Raw genomic sequence first — 20,769 nt, 5'->3', positions numbered from 1 at the left:
ACATAATAACGTATTCAAGTTTGAATTTGTTTGTTCCCTCAACAAAACTCGATTTTGTCGTCGCATACTTCCGGCATACAACGCAGTACATCACCAACTCCGCTTTGCTGTATTCGAGCCATTGACTGTGTTCGAGATGAGCCAGTTCTGTGCAGATTAGACCACCGGTGATCGGCGAGCAGTGCATGCCGGTTAGATTTGTGTCCGACTTGACGCCGACTTGCTCTGACGTCATGCATACGTAGGCAACGATAACCTCGTGAGATCAAGGCGGCCGCAGATTTTGGAGCAAAGCGCTGCAGTTGCTCTCCACCATTTGCAAAACCTAGAGGATGACGGGAAACGCCTGGCTCTCACCTGATCTAAGATCTGATTGGGTCTATTTTGATCCAAACATCCGGTGGTAGAACATGAAATGTTAGTTGGTCACATGTATTCTGTAAATCATGTTATGTTGATGATGACAACTATATAGGCCATAAAGAGAAATGTGTTTTGTTTTCTTTTGTCACGTTTCCTATGAGCACACTGAACCTACAGCTGATAACCTTTACTTATTATTACAGTCATGTTTTCATATACAATATATGATATCCACAAGCACGTGAGGATGTGTTTCAGCTGCTAACAGGCACCAGAATTAAAATTGAAAATTGAACAAGTGTGAATGCTAACGCGATATCTTCAGCCATCGTCACCCATGAGCTACACATGCAGGGAAATCCAAGAGATTCAACTGGCAGAAACAACTGGTTCACACCATAATCTCTCTCCTCTCCTCTCCTCTACACACACACACACACACACACACACACACACACACACACACACACACACACACACACACACACACACACACACACACACACACACACACACACACACACACACACACACGTAGAGGAAAAGAGCTGAGGAAATGGAGGACACCAGGTAGTTAAAAGAAAAACTACAGCTGAGCCGAGGCGCGCCTCGAATGGGGCGCGTCTGATCTGAACTGAGGAGCGGCGAGCAGTGGCCGGACTTCGTGAGCGATTCGCTTCGGGCGCTTCCGCTGCCGGTGTGTCCCCGGCGAAACGCCGGCTTTCAGCCACTCCCCCTGCTGCTTCCGTCTGCTCTCGTCTGTTTTCCAGGCGAGGCGCTGCTCAACTCGAACACGGCCATTCTCCGCGCCTTCCGTCTTCTTTAAACCGCCAAGAATCATTCCACCTACGCACACGCTTCTCTGCTTCATACCGTTTCGAACTGTCTCGCTTCTCCTCACCAGTTTTAAAGCGTTTTGCCGGAGATTTCATAAAGAAATCCCATCCCTGTGGTGGCGCGATCTTCCTGCGTGCTTGTGTGTTTCTAGCGTGGTTCCACTTCGTCTTTAATAGTGAACTTATAGTTCACGTGACTATAACTAGAATCGTGCAGTATGTGCACGAATCGTACAAGTGCAGTAGGTGGCTAGAGGCGCGCAGGTTCACGCGCGCGAAACGAAAACGGCGACTTCCTACAGGGCGGGGCCATGATGTAGGTGAAAGCCAGTGTGTAAATGACAAATAAAGCTTGGGCGCCACCCGGGCGGTAAGTCATCAAGTATTTACCGCCCGACGAGAAAATTTAGCGCCATTGGCGCTCGGGCGCTTTAACGGTCCACCCCTGAAGTCTGAACAGTGTAAAAGGTTGTTCATCTAAAAAATACACCTGGAAGAGTTTGAAGATTATTTTGTTTTAATAAGTTCATCTTAAAACATCTTTCTCAAGTAAAGTAAAGTTTCCCCTGTGAGGTCAGATAGGCCCATCTGTGCTGTTTTGTAACAGAAATAAACAAATGAATCATATTTGTCCACCCAAATACTTAAATATCACAAAAACAGGAAGGACAAAAACACCGTCAAGGTAAAGTAAGAAGTTTTATTTTTAAATAAGCGGCTGTTTGTGATTAATCATGAGTTAACTATGACATGATTTATATCATTATTAAATAGCCTATGTGGCCTATAGGCTATGTAACTGAGATTTAATATGAAAAATTAGACAAACCTATTTTCAAATTAGGTATTTGCTCTATGTTGATTTATATTTCATAAACATTTACAGGCCAAGAGGAACATCAGCTGCTGATGGTATAATTTAAAGAAAAAAGTCCATTATGCTAACCTCCTCCCTTCATATTCAGAATTTTCTAGTTGTGTATAAAATGTGTATATTGTGCCTCTCTAGTTCTTAATAAAGGTTAAATAGTTTTGAGTTTAGTCATGTCACATGCCAGTGCTTTATAAGCCAATATTAACCTATAAATAATCTATTGCAGTATTTTTACCATGGTTTAAAACTTTTATCTTATTATAGAATGAATAAGACAAATTATCTTTTTGTGTCTGAATGCAGGCTCAAGGAACAAGTACATTCAAGGAGGAGCTCACGCCAAAAGTTCAGATCAGCCCTCCACCAGCAGTTCAAGAGCTCAAGATCAGTTGTCAGCCATCACGTCTGAACCTTCTACAACATCACCCAGCCCTGACCAGGAATAACAAAGTAAAGCACACCTACAGACCGAGCACAGCCCACAGCCAGCACTTCTGAAGGCAGAGTGAGTCCTGGGTCTGAAAAAGCATCTGAAAATTACATTGGAGAAACACATGTGCCACAACCGGTGCTTGTGGTGTGTGGACCTGTTACATAGTTCTAAATAATAACAATGTGGAGTTCCTGTGTTGTGTATGTTATATTTTGTAAATATCAATCCTACTTTTTGGAAACAATAAGCAGTTTGTGCATACAAGAGAATTAAAGAGAATTTAAGGCGAAGACCTTGCACATACTGTGTTATTGTGTTGTTTTTTCTGCTGGGGGGGGGGGGGGGCACCACGATGCCATTGTGCTTAGGGCACCAAAATAGCTAGCAACGGCCCTGCATGTAAATATGCATCCCTGAAAAACATCTGCTTAACGAATGCTCTGAAACATCAGCTGGCATTTCTTTTTAGCCTGTTTTGTCTATTTAATACTTGCTACTTGGTTCATTTTCATGCTGAATGCTGTTGAGTAAACTTCTGTCTGTACCAAGGAGCTACTGTTGTGTGTGTGTGTGTGTGTGTGTGTGTGTGTTCTATGGATCTCTTTATTAAAACTATTTAACGGTAATAAAATTGTTTGTTGATTTTAAACAGGGAAACCCCCACTCGCGATTTAGCGATAGCATAATGCTAACTCCATTAGGCCGCTAGCGTGCTTTCCCTCACAAAGAAACGGTGTCCACTCACCAAGTGAACTGCTCCACTCACTAAAGACGGTAAATGTTCCAGATCCAACTACGTTACTGACTGTACTACCGACTACTGACTACCAAAACTCACCAAGTCCACCGAGTTATCTCAGAACAGCACAGCTTCTAGGTCGTGTCTCGATGGCTTCCAAAGTTGAACCGTTCAAAAGAACTCGTGGTTCAACAGGAAGATAAGAGTTGAAATGGGAGAATCCCACTTCCTCTTTTCAAAATAAAATACGTTTCAAAATAAAACAATGCGAGGAGATGGAGGGCTAGGCAGATTTCACCCAATATAAGCGTTTTATCCAGATCCAGCAGCTGAAAGGATGATCAAGTATTTGATTGCTCACAAGAAAATACCTTCCGATCTTCCAAAACACTGATCACCAGCAGCAGAGACGCCAAGACTCTCATGGATTCCTCACACATCTCATTCCATCTGAGACTACATGCACACAATGTGGACAGAACACTCTCGTTGGTCCTCAGCTGATAACTGCAACTGCTAAAATAGTGACTCGTAATGGTGTAGTTAAAGGTTTGCAATTCATTCCAGCTCTAGGATGTAATTGTAACATGTTTTTTTATCCTTTTAGGTACATCGACATACAGGAAAGTTTGCCCCAACTGTGACATTGGCTGTGTCTCAATTCAGAGTCTGCATCCTTCGGAGGACCCAGCCTACTCGGCCGACGCGGGCTGGGTCCTCCGTCGGCCGGGTATACCGGATGTTAACGGCTGTGAATTTGGACAGGCCTAGCCTTCATGAATTCCCGCCTCTCCCTCGGCGAACGTTCCGTCGCCTAGCAACCGTGGAACCGCTGAGCAGAAGGGAGAAGGAACTTTAAACGATGGAGCTCGAAGTTTTGTTTAGTTTTTTAATCATTTCCTTGACTGTTGGAGAGCTAATTCAGAGAAAATACTTTCGACTGAGCCTGAGCAAAGATGTGATATTAGTTTTTAATACTTTCTAAGGGTCTTCATTTGACCAAAACCGATTTATCACCTTTTAAGACTTTTCAAGACCCAGCGGATACCCTCTAGTAAACAATTCTCATTTGTAAACAAAAATAAAATTCAAGAGTTTAATGCAGAACATATTTTATTTAGATATTTCTTTTATATGTACATGTTTAATCTTCATTAACCATTTTTTTCTAGCAAAGTAAAAAGCTGTCAAAATTCTCCCTTCTCTCCTGGGCCCTCTGCTGCTCTGCCTCCCTCTGCAGCCTCATGTCCTCCCAGATCAGATCCAGAAGCTGGTCATCGCTGGCACCTTCCCCTGGATGCCCATTTTCTCCAGAATAGTCTTAACAAACATGTAAGAAAAGAAACAGGAAGAGAAAAGAGGACAACGGGTTATTCCTTTCATGTTTTCGCAGAAAAAAATAAACTCAAACGAGTTTTTAAAATATGGGATGTTATTGTACCTCCATGCCACAGCCGCCGAATACTTTGCTCCAGTGATCATGTGGTCCATCTCCGCCCTAAGCTTAATAAATTCCCTGGTTTTCTCTCTTGTACCTAAAATACAAACTTCTATTAAAATCAGGGGGGAAACGTAGCGGGAGAAGTACGACACCGAGCGGCCGAACATACGAGCCGAGACTGCAATACAAGCACTTTTACTGTTACATTTCTAACTAAAATAACGTTCATGTATCACAAAAAGTCCTTAACCTAACAGTTTTCAAGTTTATACTGACATTTATGTGCGCAATCCTCTCCGACAGCTCCCGCTTCGCTGTCCGCCATTGTTTTTAAGTTTTTATGCTGGCCGGCCCGCAAGGCAACTTGGGAAATGCTACCTATTGAAGGAAACACCCGACCCATTCTTCATTCAGGCGAAAAGAAGGCCGCATTCGTCGACCGCATTTGAAGGAGTCTTCGAATTGGGACAGGCCTAGTCGCGGCGCTGTGACGTAACCGGCCGACGAATCCGGGAGACGTAGGATGCAGACCCTGAATTGAGACACAGCCATGGAGTAGCGATCAAGACTGGCAAGATGGCGTCCACAACTGTGATGATCATTTGCTACTGTCAATACATTTTTGCCTTGTGTTGAGGAATGCACTGCAGGTTAGTTCATGCTTTTACTTATTAGTTGTGTAAAAAGTAAAGTTCATATTTATTCAATTTAAATTAAATGTTGACACATTTGTCCACAAATAACTAAAATATTCTAATTGTGTTCTCATATTTCTGCAAACTCAAGTGCACTCAAATGTGTTTTTTTGTAATGTTGAAAAGAACTGCTGCTGTTTTGATTTTTTGAAACAATATCCTGTTGTTCCTCTGTTTGAGAATAAAGTTTCTTGAAAAATTGGTTGCAGTTTATATAAAAATGACTCAAATGAACTTAATAAAAAATCAAATTACAGGTAAAACTCAAAACATGAGAATATAGTGAAAAAGTTGATTTATTTCAGTAATAAGACTCATTCCATACAAAGCCAGATATTTCAGCCTTTATTTGTTATAATTGTAATAATTATGGCTTAAAGATGATGAAAACCCTGCATTCAAAATTTCAGACAATTAGAATATTACATTAAAAAAATCCAACACTGCTTTTAAATAGAAAATTGTCAGACATAAGAACTTCGCAATTGGTTTTGCTTTTACTGAAATAAATGAATGTGCAACATTCTAATTTTTGGAGTTTCACATGTTTTTAGAAATTATATTGATATGAAACAAAAATCCATAAAAGTCGTTCTCAGCAGCTGTTCAACAGAGCCATCCTTTTGGAAGTTATTCTTTTTGCTAAAATGGAAAGTTTTCTCCACACATTTACCCAATTTTTTCATTAGGTTACATGATAACATAACAAAAAAATTTAATCAGGACAACTCATTTCATTTGGAGACACAGATGACACTTAGGAGAGCTGATGTTACGTCTTTGGAGGAATAAGGTTTAAATATCAGTTTTAAATACTATGAATAGTCTCATCAAACTCAAATGGTTACAGTTTCCTACAAATAGTATAAAACTAGGCCATTTGTAAAAATCATCCTCATGAGATTTCGAATGACATTGGCGTTTAAAAAATACCACACTAATTTAAAAAAATTAAAGTGATGTGAAAAGTGTGAAGAATCAGTCATTCTTTGATGAAGATTATTGAAAATTATAGTTTAAATGATTGTTGACTGTGTCATGTTTAGTACAACGACGTACAAAAATATTGTAATAAACTGTAACTATTAATGAATCAGAAATATAGAAATTACGATAGTTTACCTAGAATTATATATTGTTTCATGAACAGTTTGAATAAAGATTTTTCCAAAACGGTAGCTCGACATTAGCGCCCCCTTCAGTTCCAGAAAGCAATGGCACCGTTTCCATATATGGTATTGTTGTGCCCACTCCCCGCCCCGTGCTACAACTAAGCTGTAGCCATTAGCCAACTGTAGTTGTCGAGACACGACCTAGAAGCTGTGCTGTTCTGAGATAACTCGGTGGACTTGGTGAGTTTTGGCAGTCAGTAGTCGGTAGTACAGTCAGTAACGTAGTTGGATCTGGAACATTTACCGTCTTTAGTGAGTGGAGCAGTTCACTTGGTGAGTGGACACCGTTTCTTTGTGAGGGAAAGCACGCTAGCGGCCTAATGGAGTTAGCATCATGCTATCGCTAAATCGCGAGTGGGGTTTTCCCTGTTTAAAATCAACAAACTATTTTATTACCGTTAAATAGTTTTAATAAAGAGATCCATAGAACAGGCGCGCGCACGCACATGCTGGATTTAGTGAGCCACCAGACAGAACTAAACAGGAGAAACCGTTGTTAGTATTTTTGTAGAGCATCCATCTTCTATTTAGTCTGTAGCTGGAAGAACAGAAGAGAACTCTGATGAGCAAAGGTCCTCTTTTCCAGACTGCATCTGTCCTCAGCTGATCAGAACCAACGCGTTGGATCTTTAATCTCCTGTGTTGTTCTGAAGCAGCATCTTAATCAGCTCTCCTGCTTTGTTTCTATTGCAGCTGTTAGCTAAACACGGCTAAAGAAAACCTGCTACCACTTCAGGATCATCCATCAGCTGGGACTGATTCATCGTGTGTTCTTCACCACCTGGACCTGGACAGCATGGACACAGGTAGGGCTGCCACCTTTCAGATATGTAAATAAGTAAATGAGTTGGAGAAGTGGTTTTTCTCTTAGACAGCTGTGTTATTCACACAGGTGTGAAACATCTGTAAACGCCAGATCTGGTGCAGGAAAATGGCTGAACAGGGAGTGGGGACACACTTTGCCTTCTGCGGTTGTAAGTGATAATAATAATAGTAATAATAATAGTAATAATACATTAAACTTGTCTAGGGCTTTTTAGGTCAGTCAGGCTTCACAAAAAATGCAATAAACACATAATAAAACAACATGAAACATAGTAAACAGACTGGGGGATGCTGGGTTGATCTTAAGAGAAGGCCAATTTAAAGAAATGGGTTTTAAGCAGTGACTTAAAAGTAGAAAGAGAGACGGCGTTCCTGATGTTTAGTGGGAGAGAGATCCAAAGTGTGGGGGCAGCGGCTGCAAAGGCTCGATCCCCCATGGTGCCATGTTTTGTTCTGAAAGGGGAAAGGAGGTTGGAGTCAGCAGAACGGAGGTGCCGGGAAGGAGAATGGCGATGGACTGATTATCTTTTTGATTTAAAAGTTGTTAAACTATTCAGTATATCCGTGCTGCAATAAATGGTCTGCAGCGCTAAAGACAAAAACAAAATGCTTACTACAGCCTCCACATGTGACTCCAGACAGCAGTCGCTAAAGCCGGGCGTACACTGTGCGCTTTTTTGAGCCGATTTTCCAGTCGTGCGAGAATCCACGACATCGGTGCGAGTTTTCCACCGAGCGGTCGTGTAGTGTACAGGGGGTTACGAGAGGCGATTAACACCACATGACCAGCTGCCGATCAGCAGTCGTGAGGTCGTACGGACTTCTGGCGTGTTTAATATTTTGCTCGTCCCTCGTGAGGGTATCGCACTGTTGAAGCGGCGCTGCGAGCAGCTGCAACCCAAAAAGTATCAGAACCGCTCACGGTGCATGCACAATCCTGCATCAACGCCGCTCCCCGCTATTTCACTAATAACACACGCTGTTCATTTTTCTTTCTACACGTTTTTTTTACTCACAAAGATTGTCAAGAAAGCGTGTTTGTCGTGTTCATGTCAAATTAAACTGATCACAAAACACAGATTTACTTTCTTTATTTGGTTTTCCTCATCCAACCCCCATACATCCCTGTGTGTCCTCCTGCAGCACTCCCGAAGGACAACAGGCAAAACAAGACAAAAAAGTCTAACATGTTGTGTAAAAACGGCTATTTTTAACATATTTTTAGGGCCGACGTGTTTAGGGATGGGTACCTTTGACATTTGAATCGATCCGGTACTAATTCCCGGTACCTACGAATCGATACCGGTACTTAACGGTACCAATTTTCGATACTTTTGAGTGTTTAATATTTTAATTCTCTTTTATAATTAAATATATATTTTTCTCAATATATAACCATATTTGATAAATATCACGATAAATAACATTCAACTGTTTGTATTTTAACATCGTCCTTGTAGTTTTATAAGCTGATAATTAAACTGAAGCAAACATCTTTACTGTGAACTAAATTTACTGTGTATCTTCATTCCTTTTACCGTCCTTTTTCCATTTGATTTTTCCTACTGGGAATTTAGAATTTCCGAGGAGAAAGCGAACGCACCATTAGCTGATAACAGTGGCAATGGAAGCTAACATAGCAAGTTAATGTTATCTTTAACAGTTTATTTAGCTGCTGGAGCAGATTAAAACGATGATGCCTCACACTTAGATCGTTGTCGCTGGTTTTACCTTCACCCATTCACCCGTCGCATTTAGTAAAGTGAAGCCAAACTTTAGAGCGCGTTCATGTTCTTCTAGTCGGAAATTCGGAGTTCCGAGGAGAAAGTGAACGCACCATTAGCGAAACGGAAGCTAACATATAAAGCTAATGTTATCTTAAACATTTTATTTACTTACCGGAGCAGATTAAGATGAGGATGTCTCACTTAGATCGTTGTCGCTGGTTTCATCACCCAGTTACCCATCACATTTAGTGAAGTGGACCCAAGCTTTAGCGTGCGTTCTTTCTACCATGCTGCTCTGTTTACAACTGGCTCGCAGGAGTCAGGGACCGACGACATAACGCTCTTGCGCATGCGCAGCTGTCTTGGCAAGTTCTCGTTATGAAGGACGGGTACCGAAACGAGGCACCGTTTGAAATGACGTGAATCGGTGCTCAGTCGGTACTATGGAATTCGGTTGGTACCTTAAAAAGTACCGAATTCGGTACTCATCCCTACATAACATGCTTTTAAGTTATTTCTTTTTACATCTAAATCCTTCAGTTGGGGTCTAAATACAGTGGAACTGCAGTTCTTTGGTCTGATTTCCTCATTATTGTTGCTCTACAGTCCCTCATCTACCCCTGTTCTGAGGAGAGTCTTGAGAACGAGCCGTTTTTGGGTACTGTCTCTTTAAACTGGAGGAGGAGCTGTAAACTCCGCCCCCCTCCATAGTGCAGACCTGTACTCTCCTCCCCCAGCCGGACTTTGTAGTTCTATAGAGGAATCATTATTTAGCATAGCAGAAACATTATATTAGCATTTTTAAAACATGTGGGGGAGTTGCTCATCAAGCTGTTTCAAGGCTGCTAACTCTCTCATGCATTCGTCTGTAGTCACACACACACACCTGTCACGGCCGACGGAGGGACAAGCGAGCAGGCACACACACTCACACACATCCGTCACGGCAACGGAGGGACAAGCGAGCAGGCACGCGCGCACACACACACACACACACACCTGTCACGGCCGACGGAGGGACAAGCGAGCAGGCACACACACACACACACACTCACACACATCCGTCACGGCAACGGAGGGACAAGCGAGCAGGCACGCGCGCACACACACACACACACACAAGGAATGCTGCTTGCTTATTTATTTGTATAAAAAATGTTTTAAAAAATGATACAGCTCATTAAAACACCATTAAAAGAATATATTTTATTAAGATCTCTATCCATCTATATCTATATATACATATAATTATAAATAATTTTATAAGTAGTCTTATTTTATATTGGGTGTCTTAATGGGTGAAAATGGATAAAAAGCAGTTACATTTTAAAGATTTGAGATTCTAGTCAAAAATAAAGAACATTCCTCCAAGTGTTCTTTAATGTCATCATTATAATTCTAATGCTTACAACTTTGTTTTTGTCTGCAATGCGTAGCCTATATCTTTATTAAATGTGTTTAGCTGTAAAGTGGTAATTCTCTCTAATGTGTACAGAGAGGTGGACATCAGTGCTGCAGTGAAATTCCCAAGATCAGTCTGCTTTGCTAACAAATATAGTTAAATCTGACCTGCATTCTAAATAAATACCGTTAGGTGGAAACATCAGTAGGCATTGAGTTATTGATACAATCCCTAACAGCCAGAATGGAAGAAGAGCATGCTGGGTCATCCTGGATCTGAGCCTGTTCTGTGTATTTACCTACAGGATGCAATAAATGTCTACAAGGCTGAGTTTGGACCATTACATCTAAAAGAAAACATACAATCAGTGATTTTTTAAATTGTTTTCATTAATATACAAATTTTCTAAGTATTAACCTCACAGCAAATAAGTAGAACAATATAATAAACAGGTTTTAGTAGTTAAACAGGCGTTGTGCACACAGGTGCTTTGTGTCCCGGTGCTGGTGGTGTCTAGGTCTCAGAGTTCCTGTCCTCCTGCCGTCTTCTGTTGTCCTCAGGATACGGATTGATGTTTCCTGATGATGAGGGAGGGGCAGTATGTGGGCTTCAAACTGGTCCTGGATAACAGTGGGAGACCTCCGTTGTCTGAATACTGACACCAGAGGGTTGGTGAGATGCAGATCTTCTCTACCTCATCTAGAAATGGAGTTGGTTCAGGGAAAACTTTTCCATTGACCAGTTCCATGATGTCATCGCCATATTCTGCAATGATAGACAATAACTTTAATGACATATTTTGTCTACAAGCAGCTTTAGGAAAGTTGTTTCTTTAGCTTTCATGTTTATAGTCATGTTTGTGTTGTTTTGGTTTACTTTGTTTACAAGTTCACTTTGCTGCAGTGACTTCATATTTTCCTACAAATGTAATAAAATAGTGACACTAAAATTATACAAATGATTCCTTATGAAAGGAAGCTCATTAGAGAGCAGTGCAGACAGACTTACTACATGCTGCAGCTGTTTTTGTAGGCCAGCTGCTGCTGAACTTGGGGAAAGTTATTCTGCACACATCCAGATCAGATGGTCGATTACAGAAAATAATGTAATTCAATAATTTCTAAACAGACTAAACAAGTAAAACATCAAATAAATCACTCTGCTGTCATCAGACGGAGTGATTCAGGCGGTGAGGTGTTCTTAATGATGAGGGTGGCTGAGGTGTGTCATCACTCACTTTGGTCTGGTCCAGCTACCGTCTCTTTACTGGTGGGTCTCCTTCCTCAGTAGGTGACGTGAAGCTCCAACATCTGAACGTTCTGTGTTCCTTAGAGGAGAAGAAAAGTAACATTAGCAAGCTGGCTAAATTATTTTTTACTAGCATCTCAAGGTCTTGGAGAAGCAATCTTCACCTAAACATCAGACCAGTTTGTCCCAGTTGAGCTCATCAGGGCGTTAGTCTGACAGCCTGTCAGTGAAACACGGCTCCAGCCTGCTGGATGTGGACTCTAAAAAGCAAAGGAGCATTTTTACTTTTGTTTTAATTATTTTACAGCCAATTTTATCAGCTTTCCGACGCTCACGCTCATACAGACGGTGAGCTTTGCTGCGTCTGACTGATGCAGAGTTAGTTTTTATATCTGCAGTGAGACAAAAAACTAACCTCACTTCACTCAGAGATCGTTCTTTAAAATTCTATTAAATCCGCTGTGTTGACACACTTTAATGACTTTGTCACGCTGCATTTTAGCTGATATGAGACTTTATTTACTGGATGCTAAGATTACATCACACTCACGTAGAATAACACAGAGGCTCTCTGCTGTTACAATCAGTGGGAGGTTATCATCTGGTGTAAAAGAAGGCGTTGATCAGAAATCACGTTTTATTCCACGAAAATCAGCCAAATCCACATTAATCTGGGTGCTAACTTTACTAGCATACTGTGCTAGCGATAGCAAGTCGGATGCTAACGCTTTAGTGCTGCTAATGCCCGTAAATCTAAAGTAAAGTTTGTCGACATTTTAGAGTGATATGAAGCTTACCGCTCTGCTGCTGTGTCCCGGTGCTGCCAAATTCAGATGGAAATGACTCCTTCTAGATAGATGAAGCCCTCAGTACTTACTAGCCTGGGAGACACGAACGAACGAACGAACCACGTGCGCGCGCGCGCGAACACACACACACACACACACTCACACACACTCTCTACTTTTTCTTATGTGTTTTTTTTAGCAGTAGTGTCATCAGCTCCTGGGTTTAAATACTGCCACACCACCCTTCTTAAAACGAGGAACAGTTTTGAGCTGTGTGTGGCTAAAATAACCAGACATTCTGCATTTTTCCAATAGGACTACAAAAAATCTTAGCGAGAAGAAAAAATGGCGGATTGGCTCTGTGTTTAGCAAGGGCCATTACCATATTTGGTAGTTATCCTGACGAAATAAATTTTTAACGTAATAGATAATTTGAAAAACTGAACGGGTGGACAAATATGTCCAAAACTTAATTATTAAATATCTAAATAGCTACTCCAGTGAGTAATATAAGCCTTTTTGCTCACATAGACACTTAAAATGTGAAACACTGTGTTAACGGATAAAAAAGTGGGTTTTTCATGTTATGTCTCCTTTAAAAGTTAAAATGATGATCAGGTTTATGGGAATAATAAAACTAATTGTGGCTGTGGGGAATTAAAACAAAAGTACAAATAACTAGGGATGTCCCACTGGGCAAAGATTACTGGGTTCTGGACCAAAATAAGGATCTCCAAAGGTCCAAACTCTAAACAGGGTGGTTAAACCAAACTCAAGGTGATATTTTAAACTAAACCGAAAACCCACAACACACACAAAAACTAAAAAAAAGCATAAAATGGGATATTTTGCCAGACTCTTGACATATCCAAGGCTGATTTAAAAAAAGTTTTTTCAGTCACTCAAAATATGTTTTATGAAAAATATCTCCTCTTTTGTCTGCTTTTTTCATGAAAAATGAGCATCACATAATCAAATTGGCATATAAAGGGTTAAGATTTAGATAAATATTCAATATTTGATTATTTTCGATCAGGACTGAAGTTGATCCCAAGATTTAGACCCAAAAAGCAGATTTTTTTTTTAATTTGGACCATTTTCAAAGCAGTTTTAAAAGTGGACGTTTTTGTCCTATAATGGCTTGACTGTATATATGTATATAGTAAATTTTTAATCTGTTGCTATATAAAAACTATAAATGCAAAAAATTCAAAATTTTAGATAATTCATAACATAATCAAGACTGATTTGTTCTAAACACCCCAGACAAATAACTCTTTTTTTTTTAGGAAATAACAGTTTTAGTGGTTTTTCTTTTTCTTTCTTTCTTTCTTTCTTTCGTTCTTTCGTTCGTTCGTTTATTTGTTTGTTTATTTGTTTATTTATTCATAAATTACATCAATGCCTTTGAGTATTCAAACTGGCATTTCAGGGGTTAAAAGCTTCAAAATGATTGAATTTTTTTATGTTTGAGCAGGGCTGAAGTTGTTAAACAGATCTATGAAAAAAAAGTTAAAAAAAAACATTAATGTATACATTTTTTATAGCCACTTTTACAAGCGGATGTTTTTGTCCTCTAATGACTCTTGTATGAAAATTAAAGTGAAGCCTGAGGGTTAAGGCTCATATGATTTATAGAGGCTCAAAGTTCAGTTTCCAATTGTAAATACATTTCATTCTACTGTCAGTTTAAAGAAATAATACAACTGTTATATGTGTGAAAACACAGTTACAGCTGTCTGTAATTCACATAATATGTTTCTGTGTTTCCTACAGATTTTCAACAGATGGTTCTGGTTAAATAAGAAGCTTCAGAAGAACAGAGTGCTCGTGTCAACCACCAGCACCTAGATTTTCTCCACAAAAAGGAAGAACAGAAGAAACTCTGGTCTAGTATGGAGGGAGAGCATCTCCATTTGAATAAGGAGACTGATGCTGCCAGGATTCAATCCTTTAGCCAAAAAACACATTTAAACAAACACACGAGAGTCCAGACAAAGCAGAAACATTTTGCCTGTGAGCACTGTGGACAAAGGTTTCACCAAAAGACTAATTTAACCACACACATGAGCATCCACACAGGAGAGAAGCCTTTTGCTTGTGAGCTCTGTGGAACGAGATTTAGCCGAAAGACAACTTTAAACAGACACATGAGAGTCCACACAGGAGAGAAGCCCTTTCCTTGTGAGCTCTGTGGAACGAGATTTAGCCAAAAGACAAATTTAAACAATCACATGAGCGTCCACACAGGAGAGAAGCCTATTGCCTGTGAGCTCTGTGGACAAAGATTTAGCCAAAAAGGGTCTTTAGATGAACACATGAAAGTCCACACAGGAGAGAAGCCTTTTGCCTGTGAGCTATGTGGACAAAGATTTAGCCGAAAAGGGTCTTTAGATGAACACATGAGAGTCCACACAGGAGAGAAGCCCTTTCCTTGTGAGCTCTGTGGACAAAGATTTAGCCGAAAAGGGTCTTTAGATGAACACATGAAAGTCCACACAAAGTCCACACAGGAGAGAAGCCTTTTGCCTGTGAGCTATGTGGACAAAGATTTAGCCGAAAAGGGTCTTTAGATGAACACATGAGAGTCCACACAGGAGAGAAGCCCTTTCCTTGTGAGCTCTGTGTAAAAAGATTTAGCCAAAAGACAAATTTAAACAGACACATGAGAGTCCACACTGGACAGAAGCCTTTCGCCTGTGAGCTCTGTGGACAAAGATTTAGCCGAAAAGGGTCTTTAGATGAACACATGAAAGTCCACACAGGAGAGAAGCCTTTTGCCTGTGAGCTATGTGGACAAAGATTTAGCCGAAAAGGGTCTTTAGATGAACACATGAAAGTCCACACAGGAGAGAAGCCCTTTCCTTGTGAGCTCTGTGTAAAAAGATTTAGCCAAAAGACACATTTAAACACACACATGAGAGTCCACACTGGACAGAAGCCTTTCGCCTGTGAGCTCTGTGGTAATAGATTTAGTGAAAAGGGAAGTTTAAACACACACATGAGAGTCCACACTGGACAGAAGCCTTTCGCCTGTGAGCTCTGTGGTAATAGATTTAGTGAAAAGGGAAGTTTAAACACACACATGAGAGTCCACACTGGACAGAAGCCTTTCGCCTGTGAGCTCTGTGGTAATAGATTTAGTGTAAAGGGAAGTTTAAACACACACATGAGAGTCCACACTGGACAGAAGCCTTTTGCCTGTGAGCTCTGTGTAAAAAGATTTCGCCAAAAGTCAACTTTAAACAGACACATGAGAGTCCACACAGGTATTTCGCCTGTGAGTTCAGTGGAAAAGATTTACCCAAAAGATCAGTTTAAACGGTCACAAAAGAGTCCATAAAGGACAGAAGCCTTTTGCTTGTGAGCTCTGTGGACGAAGATTTAGCTGAAAGAAATCTTTAAACAATCATCTAAGCATCCACTAGGGCTGAACGATCTATTGCAGGGGTCTCCAACATTTTTTGGCCCGTGGGCTACTTTTACACAATGAAGTACAGCAGAGCTACTGCCATATGATTTATTTACATTGGTACTTTACATGTGTGAATGTGCTTATGTTAAACATGCTATACTTACTATATTAACATGCATTGTACTCACAAGTTGATTTCTCTGTATTTCAGTACATCAGTATATATATTTTTTAAAAGTATCAGTAAACTAGTGACATTCTGAAAACCAAATTAAACAAAACATATTTAGTTTTTTAAACTAATCAGATACTTTCAGATAATGAATACTTTTTCTTATGTGTTTTTTTTAGCAGTAGTGTCATCAGCTCCTGGGTTTAAATACTGCCACACCACCCTTCTTAAAACGAGGAACAGTTTTGAGCTGTGTGTGGCTAAAATAACCAGACATTCTGCATTTTTCCAATAGGACTACAAAAAATCTTAGCGAGAAGAAAAAATGGCGGATTGGCTCTGTGTTTAGCAAGGGCCATTACCATATTTGGTAGTTATCCTGACGAAATAAATTTTTAACGTAATAGATAATTTGAAAAACTGAACGGGTGGACAAATATGTCCAAAACTTAATTATTAAATATCTAAATAGCTACTCCAGTGAGTAATATAAGCCTTTTTGCTCACATAGACACTTAAAATGTGAAACACTGTGTTAACGGATAAAAAAGTGGGTTTTTCATGTTATGTCTCCTTTAAAAGTTAAAATGATGATCAGGTTTATGGGAATAATAAAACTAATTGTGGCTGTGGGGAATTAAAACAAAAGTACAAATAACTAGGGATGTCCCACTGGGCAAAGATTACTGGGTTCTGGACCAAAATAAGGATCTCCAAAGGTCCAAACTCTAAACAGGGTGGTTAAACCAAACTCAAGGTGATATTTTAAACTAAACCGAAAACCCACAACACACACAAAAACTAAAAAAAAAGCATAAAATGGGATATTTTGCCAGACTCTTGACATATCCAAGGCTGATTTAAAAAAAGTTTTTTCAGTCACTCAAAATATGTTTTATGAAAAATATCTCCTCTTTTGTCTGCTTTTTTCATGAAAAATGAGCATCACATAATCAAATTGGCATATAAAGGGTTAAGATTTAGATAAATATTCAATATTTGATTATTTTCGATCAGGACTGAAGTTGATCCCAAGATTTAGACCCAAAAAGCAGATTTTTTTTTTAATTTGGACCATTTTCAAAGCAGTTTTAAAAGTGGACGTTTTTGTCCTATAATGGCTTGACTGTATATATGTATATAGTAAATTTTTAATCTGTTGCTATATAAAAACTATAAATGCAAAAAATTCAAAATTTTAGATAATTCATAACATAATCAAGACTGATTTGTTCTAAACACCCCAGACAAATAACTCTTTTTTTTTTAGGAAATAACAGTTTTAGTGGTTTTTCTTTTTCTTTCTTTCTTTCTTTCGTTCTTTCGTTCGTTCGTTTATTTGTTTGTTTATTTGTTTATTTATTCATAAATTACATCAATGCCTTTGAGTATTCAAACTGGCATTTCAGGGGTTAAAAGCTTCAAAATGATTGAATTTTTTTATGTTTGAGCAGGGCTGAAGTTGTTAAACAGATCTATGAAAAAAAAGTTAAAAAAAACATTAATGTATACATTTTTTATAGCCACTTTTACAAGCGGATGTTTTTGTCCTCTAATGACTCTTGTATGAAAATTAAAGTGAAGCCTGAGGGTTAAGGCTCATATGATTTATAGAGGCTCAAAGTTCAGTTTCCAATTGTAAATACATTTCATTCTACTGTCAGTTTAAAGAAATAATACAACTGTTATATGTGTGAAAACACAGTTACAGCTGTCTGTAATTCACATAATATGTTTCTGTGTTTCCTACAGATTTTCAACAGATGGTTCTGGTTAAATAAGAAGCTTCAGAAGAACAGAGTGCTCGTGTCAACCACCAGCACCTAGATTTTCTCCACAAAAAGGAAGAACAGAAGAAACTCTGGTCTAGTATGGAGGGAGAGCATCTCCATTTGAATAAGGAGACTGATGCTGCCAGGATTCAATCCTTTAGCCAAAAAACACATTTAAACAAACACACGAGAGTCCAGACAAAGCAGAAACATTTTGCCTGTGAGCACTGTGGACAAAGGTTTCACCAAAAGACTAATTTAACCACACACATGAGCATCCACACAGGAGAGAAGCCTTTTGCTTGTGAGCTCTGTGGAACGAGATTTAGCCGAAAGACAACTTTAAACAGACACATGAGAGTCCACACAGGAGAGAAGCCCTTTCCTTGTGAGCTCTGTGGAACGAGATTTAGCCAAAAGACAAATTTAAACAATCACATGAGCGTCCACACAGGAGAGAAGCCTATTGCCTGTGAGCTCTGTGGACAAAGATTTAGCCAAAAAGGGTCTTTAGATGAACACATGAAAGTCCACACAGGAGAGAAGCCTTTTGCCTGTGAGCTATGTGGACAAAGATTTAGCCGAAAAGGGTCTTTAGATGAACACATGAGAGTCCACACAGGAGAGAAGCCCTTTCCTTGTGAGCTCTGTGGACAAAGATTTAGCCGAAAAGGGTCTTTAGATGAACACATGAAAGTCCACACAGGAGAGAAGCCTTTTGCCTGTGAGCTATGTGGACAAAGATTTAGCCGAAAAGGGTCTTTAGATGAACACATGAGAGTCCACACAGGAGAGAAGCCCTTTCCTTGTGAGCTCTGTGTAAAAAGATTTAGCCAAAAGACAAATTTAAACAGACACATGAGAGTCCACACTGGACAGAAGCCTTTCGCCTGTGAGCTCTGTGGACAAAGATTTAGCCGAAAAGGGTCTTTAGATGAACACATGAAAGTCCACACAGGAGAGAAGCCTTTTGCCTGTGAGCTATGTGGACAAAGATTTAGCCGAAAAGGGTCTTTAGATGAACACATGAAAGTCCACACAGGAGAGAAGCCCTTTCCTTGTGAGCTCTGTGTAAAAAGATTTAGCCAAAAGACACATTTAAACACACACATGAGAGTCCACACTGGACAGAAGCCTTTCGCCTGTGAGCTCTGTGGTAATAGATTTAGTGAAAAGGGAAGTTTAAACACACACATGAGAGTCCACACTGGACAGAAGCCTTTCGCCTGTGAGCTCTGTGGTAATAGATTTAGTGAAAAGGGAAGTTTAAACACACACATGAGAGTCCACACTGGACAGAAGCCTTTCGCCTGTGAGCTCTGTGGTAATAGATTTAGTGTAAAGGGAAGTTTAAACACACACATGAGAGTCCACACTGGACAGAAGCCTTTTGCCTGTGAGCTCTGTGTAAAAAGATTTCGCCAAAAGTCAACTTTAAACAGACACATGAGAGTCCACACAGGTATTTCGCCTGTGAGTTCAGTGGAAAAGATTTACCCAAAAGATCAGTTTAAACGGTCACAAAAGAGTCCATAAAGGACAGAAGCCTTTTGCTTGTGAGCTCTGTGGACGAAGATTTAGCTGAAAGAAATCTTTAAACAATCATCTAAGCATCCACTAGGGCTGAACGATCTATTGCAGGGGTCTCCAACATTTTTTGGCCCGTGGGCTACTTTTACACAATGAAGTACAGCAGAGCTACTGCCATATGATTTATTTACATTGGTACTTTACATGTGTGAATGTGCTTATGTTAAACATGCTATACTTACTATATTAACATGCATTGTACTCACAAGTTGATTTCTCTGTATTTCAGTACATCAGTATATATATTTTTTAAAAGTATCAGTAAACTAGTGACATTCTGAAAACCAAATTAAACAAAACATATTTAGTTTTTTAAACTAATCAGATACTTTCAGATAATGAATACTTTTTCTTATGTGTTTTTTTTTAGCAGTAGTGTCATCAGCTCCTGGGTTTAAATACTGCCACACCACCCTTCTTAAAACGAGGAACAGTTTTGAGCTGTGTGTGGCTAAAATAACCAGACATTCTGCATTTTTCCAATAGGACTACAAAAAATCTTAGCGAGAAGAAAAAATGGCGGATTGGCTCTGTGTTTAGCAAGGGCCATTACCATATTTGGTAGTTATCCTGACGAAATAAATTTTTAACGTAATAGATAATTTGAAAAACTGAACGGGTGGACAAATATGTCCAAAACTTAATTATTAAATATCTAAATAGCTACTCCAGTGAGTAATATAAGCCTTTTTGCTCACATAGACACTTAAAATGTGAAACACTGTGTTAACGGATAAAAAAGTGGGTTTTTCATGTTATGTCTCCTTTAAAAGTTAAAATGATGATCAGGTTTATGGGAATAATAAAACTAATTGTGGCTGTGGGGAATTAAAACAAAAGTACAAATAACTAGGGATGTCCCACTGGGCAAAGATTACTGGGTTCTGGACCAAAATAAGGATCTCCATAGGTCCAAACTCTAAACAGGGTGGTTAAACCAAACTCAAGGTGATATTTTAAACTAAACCGAAAACCCACAACACACACAAAAACTAAAAAAAAGCATAAAATGGGATATTTTGCCAGACTCTTGACATATCCAAGGCTGATTTAAAAAAAGTTTTTTCAGTCACTCAAAATATGTTTTATGAAAAATATCTCCTCTTTTGTCTGCTTTTTTCATGAAAAATGAGCATCACATAATCAAATTGGCATATAAAGGGTTAAGATTTAGATAAATATTCAATATTTGATTATTTTCGATCAGGACTGAAGTTGATCCCAAGATTTAGACCCAAAAAGCAGATTTTTTTTTTAATTTGGACCATTTTCAAAGC

The 20,769-nt window shown here is 39.4% G+C and overlaps 3 protein-coding genes and 1 pseudogene across 3 annotated transcripts in view; 2 read left to right on the top strand and 2 right to left on the bottom strand.

Moving 5' to 3' along the window:
• Positions 1 to 3,429, bottom strand: part of LOC129157329 (zinc finger protein 235-like) — a 300,301-nt gene extending 296,872 nt beyond the window's left edge. The window contains exon 1 of the mRNA XM_070542929.1: positions 3,345 to 3,429. The gene's annotated coding sequence lies outside the window, so the exon portion shown is untranslated. The remainder of the gene's footprint in view (positions 1 to 3,344) is intronic.
• The window catches only part of LOC129157262 (zinc finger protein 84-like), a 173,059-nt gene that overhangs the window by 51,580 nt on the left and 100,710 nt on the right, over positions 1 to 20,769 (bottom strand). The window lies entirely within an intron of this gene.
• On the top strand, positions 6,321 to 16,664 carry LOC107372927 (zinc finger protein 235-like; annotated as a pseudogene).
• LOC139062204 (zinc finger protein 235-like) lies at positions 17,410 to 20,738 on the top strand. The gene has a single exon (XM_070542967.1). The coding sequence runs from the start codon at positions 18,002 to 18,004 to the stop codon at positions 19,436 to 19,438; it is 1,437 nt and encodes a 478-aa protein (XP_070399068.1). The 5' UTR covers positions 17,410 to 18,001; the 3' UTR covers positions 19,439 to 20,738.

This window comes from Nothobranchius furzeri, chromosome 12, assembly GCF_043380555.1.
Source record: "Nothobranchius furzeri strain GRZ-AD chromosome 12, NfurGRZ-RIMD1, whole genome shotgun sequence".
Classification (NCBI taxonomy): Eukaryota; Metazoa; Chordata; class Actinopteri; order Cyprinodontiformes; family Nothobranchiidae; genus Nothobranchius; species Nothobranchius furzeri.
The sequence above is the reverse complement of the archived record's forward strand: the minus strand, read 5'-3'. Positions and strand labels throughout refer to the sequence as shown.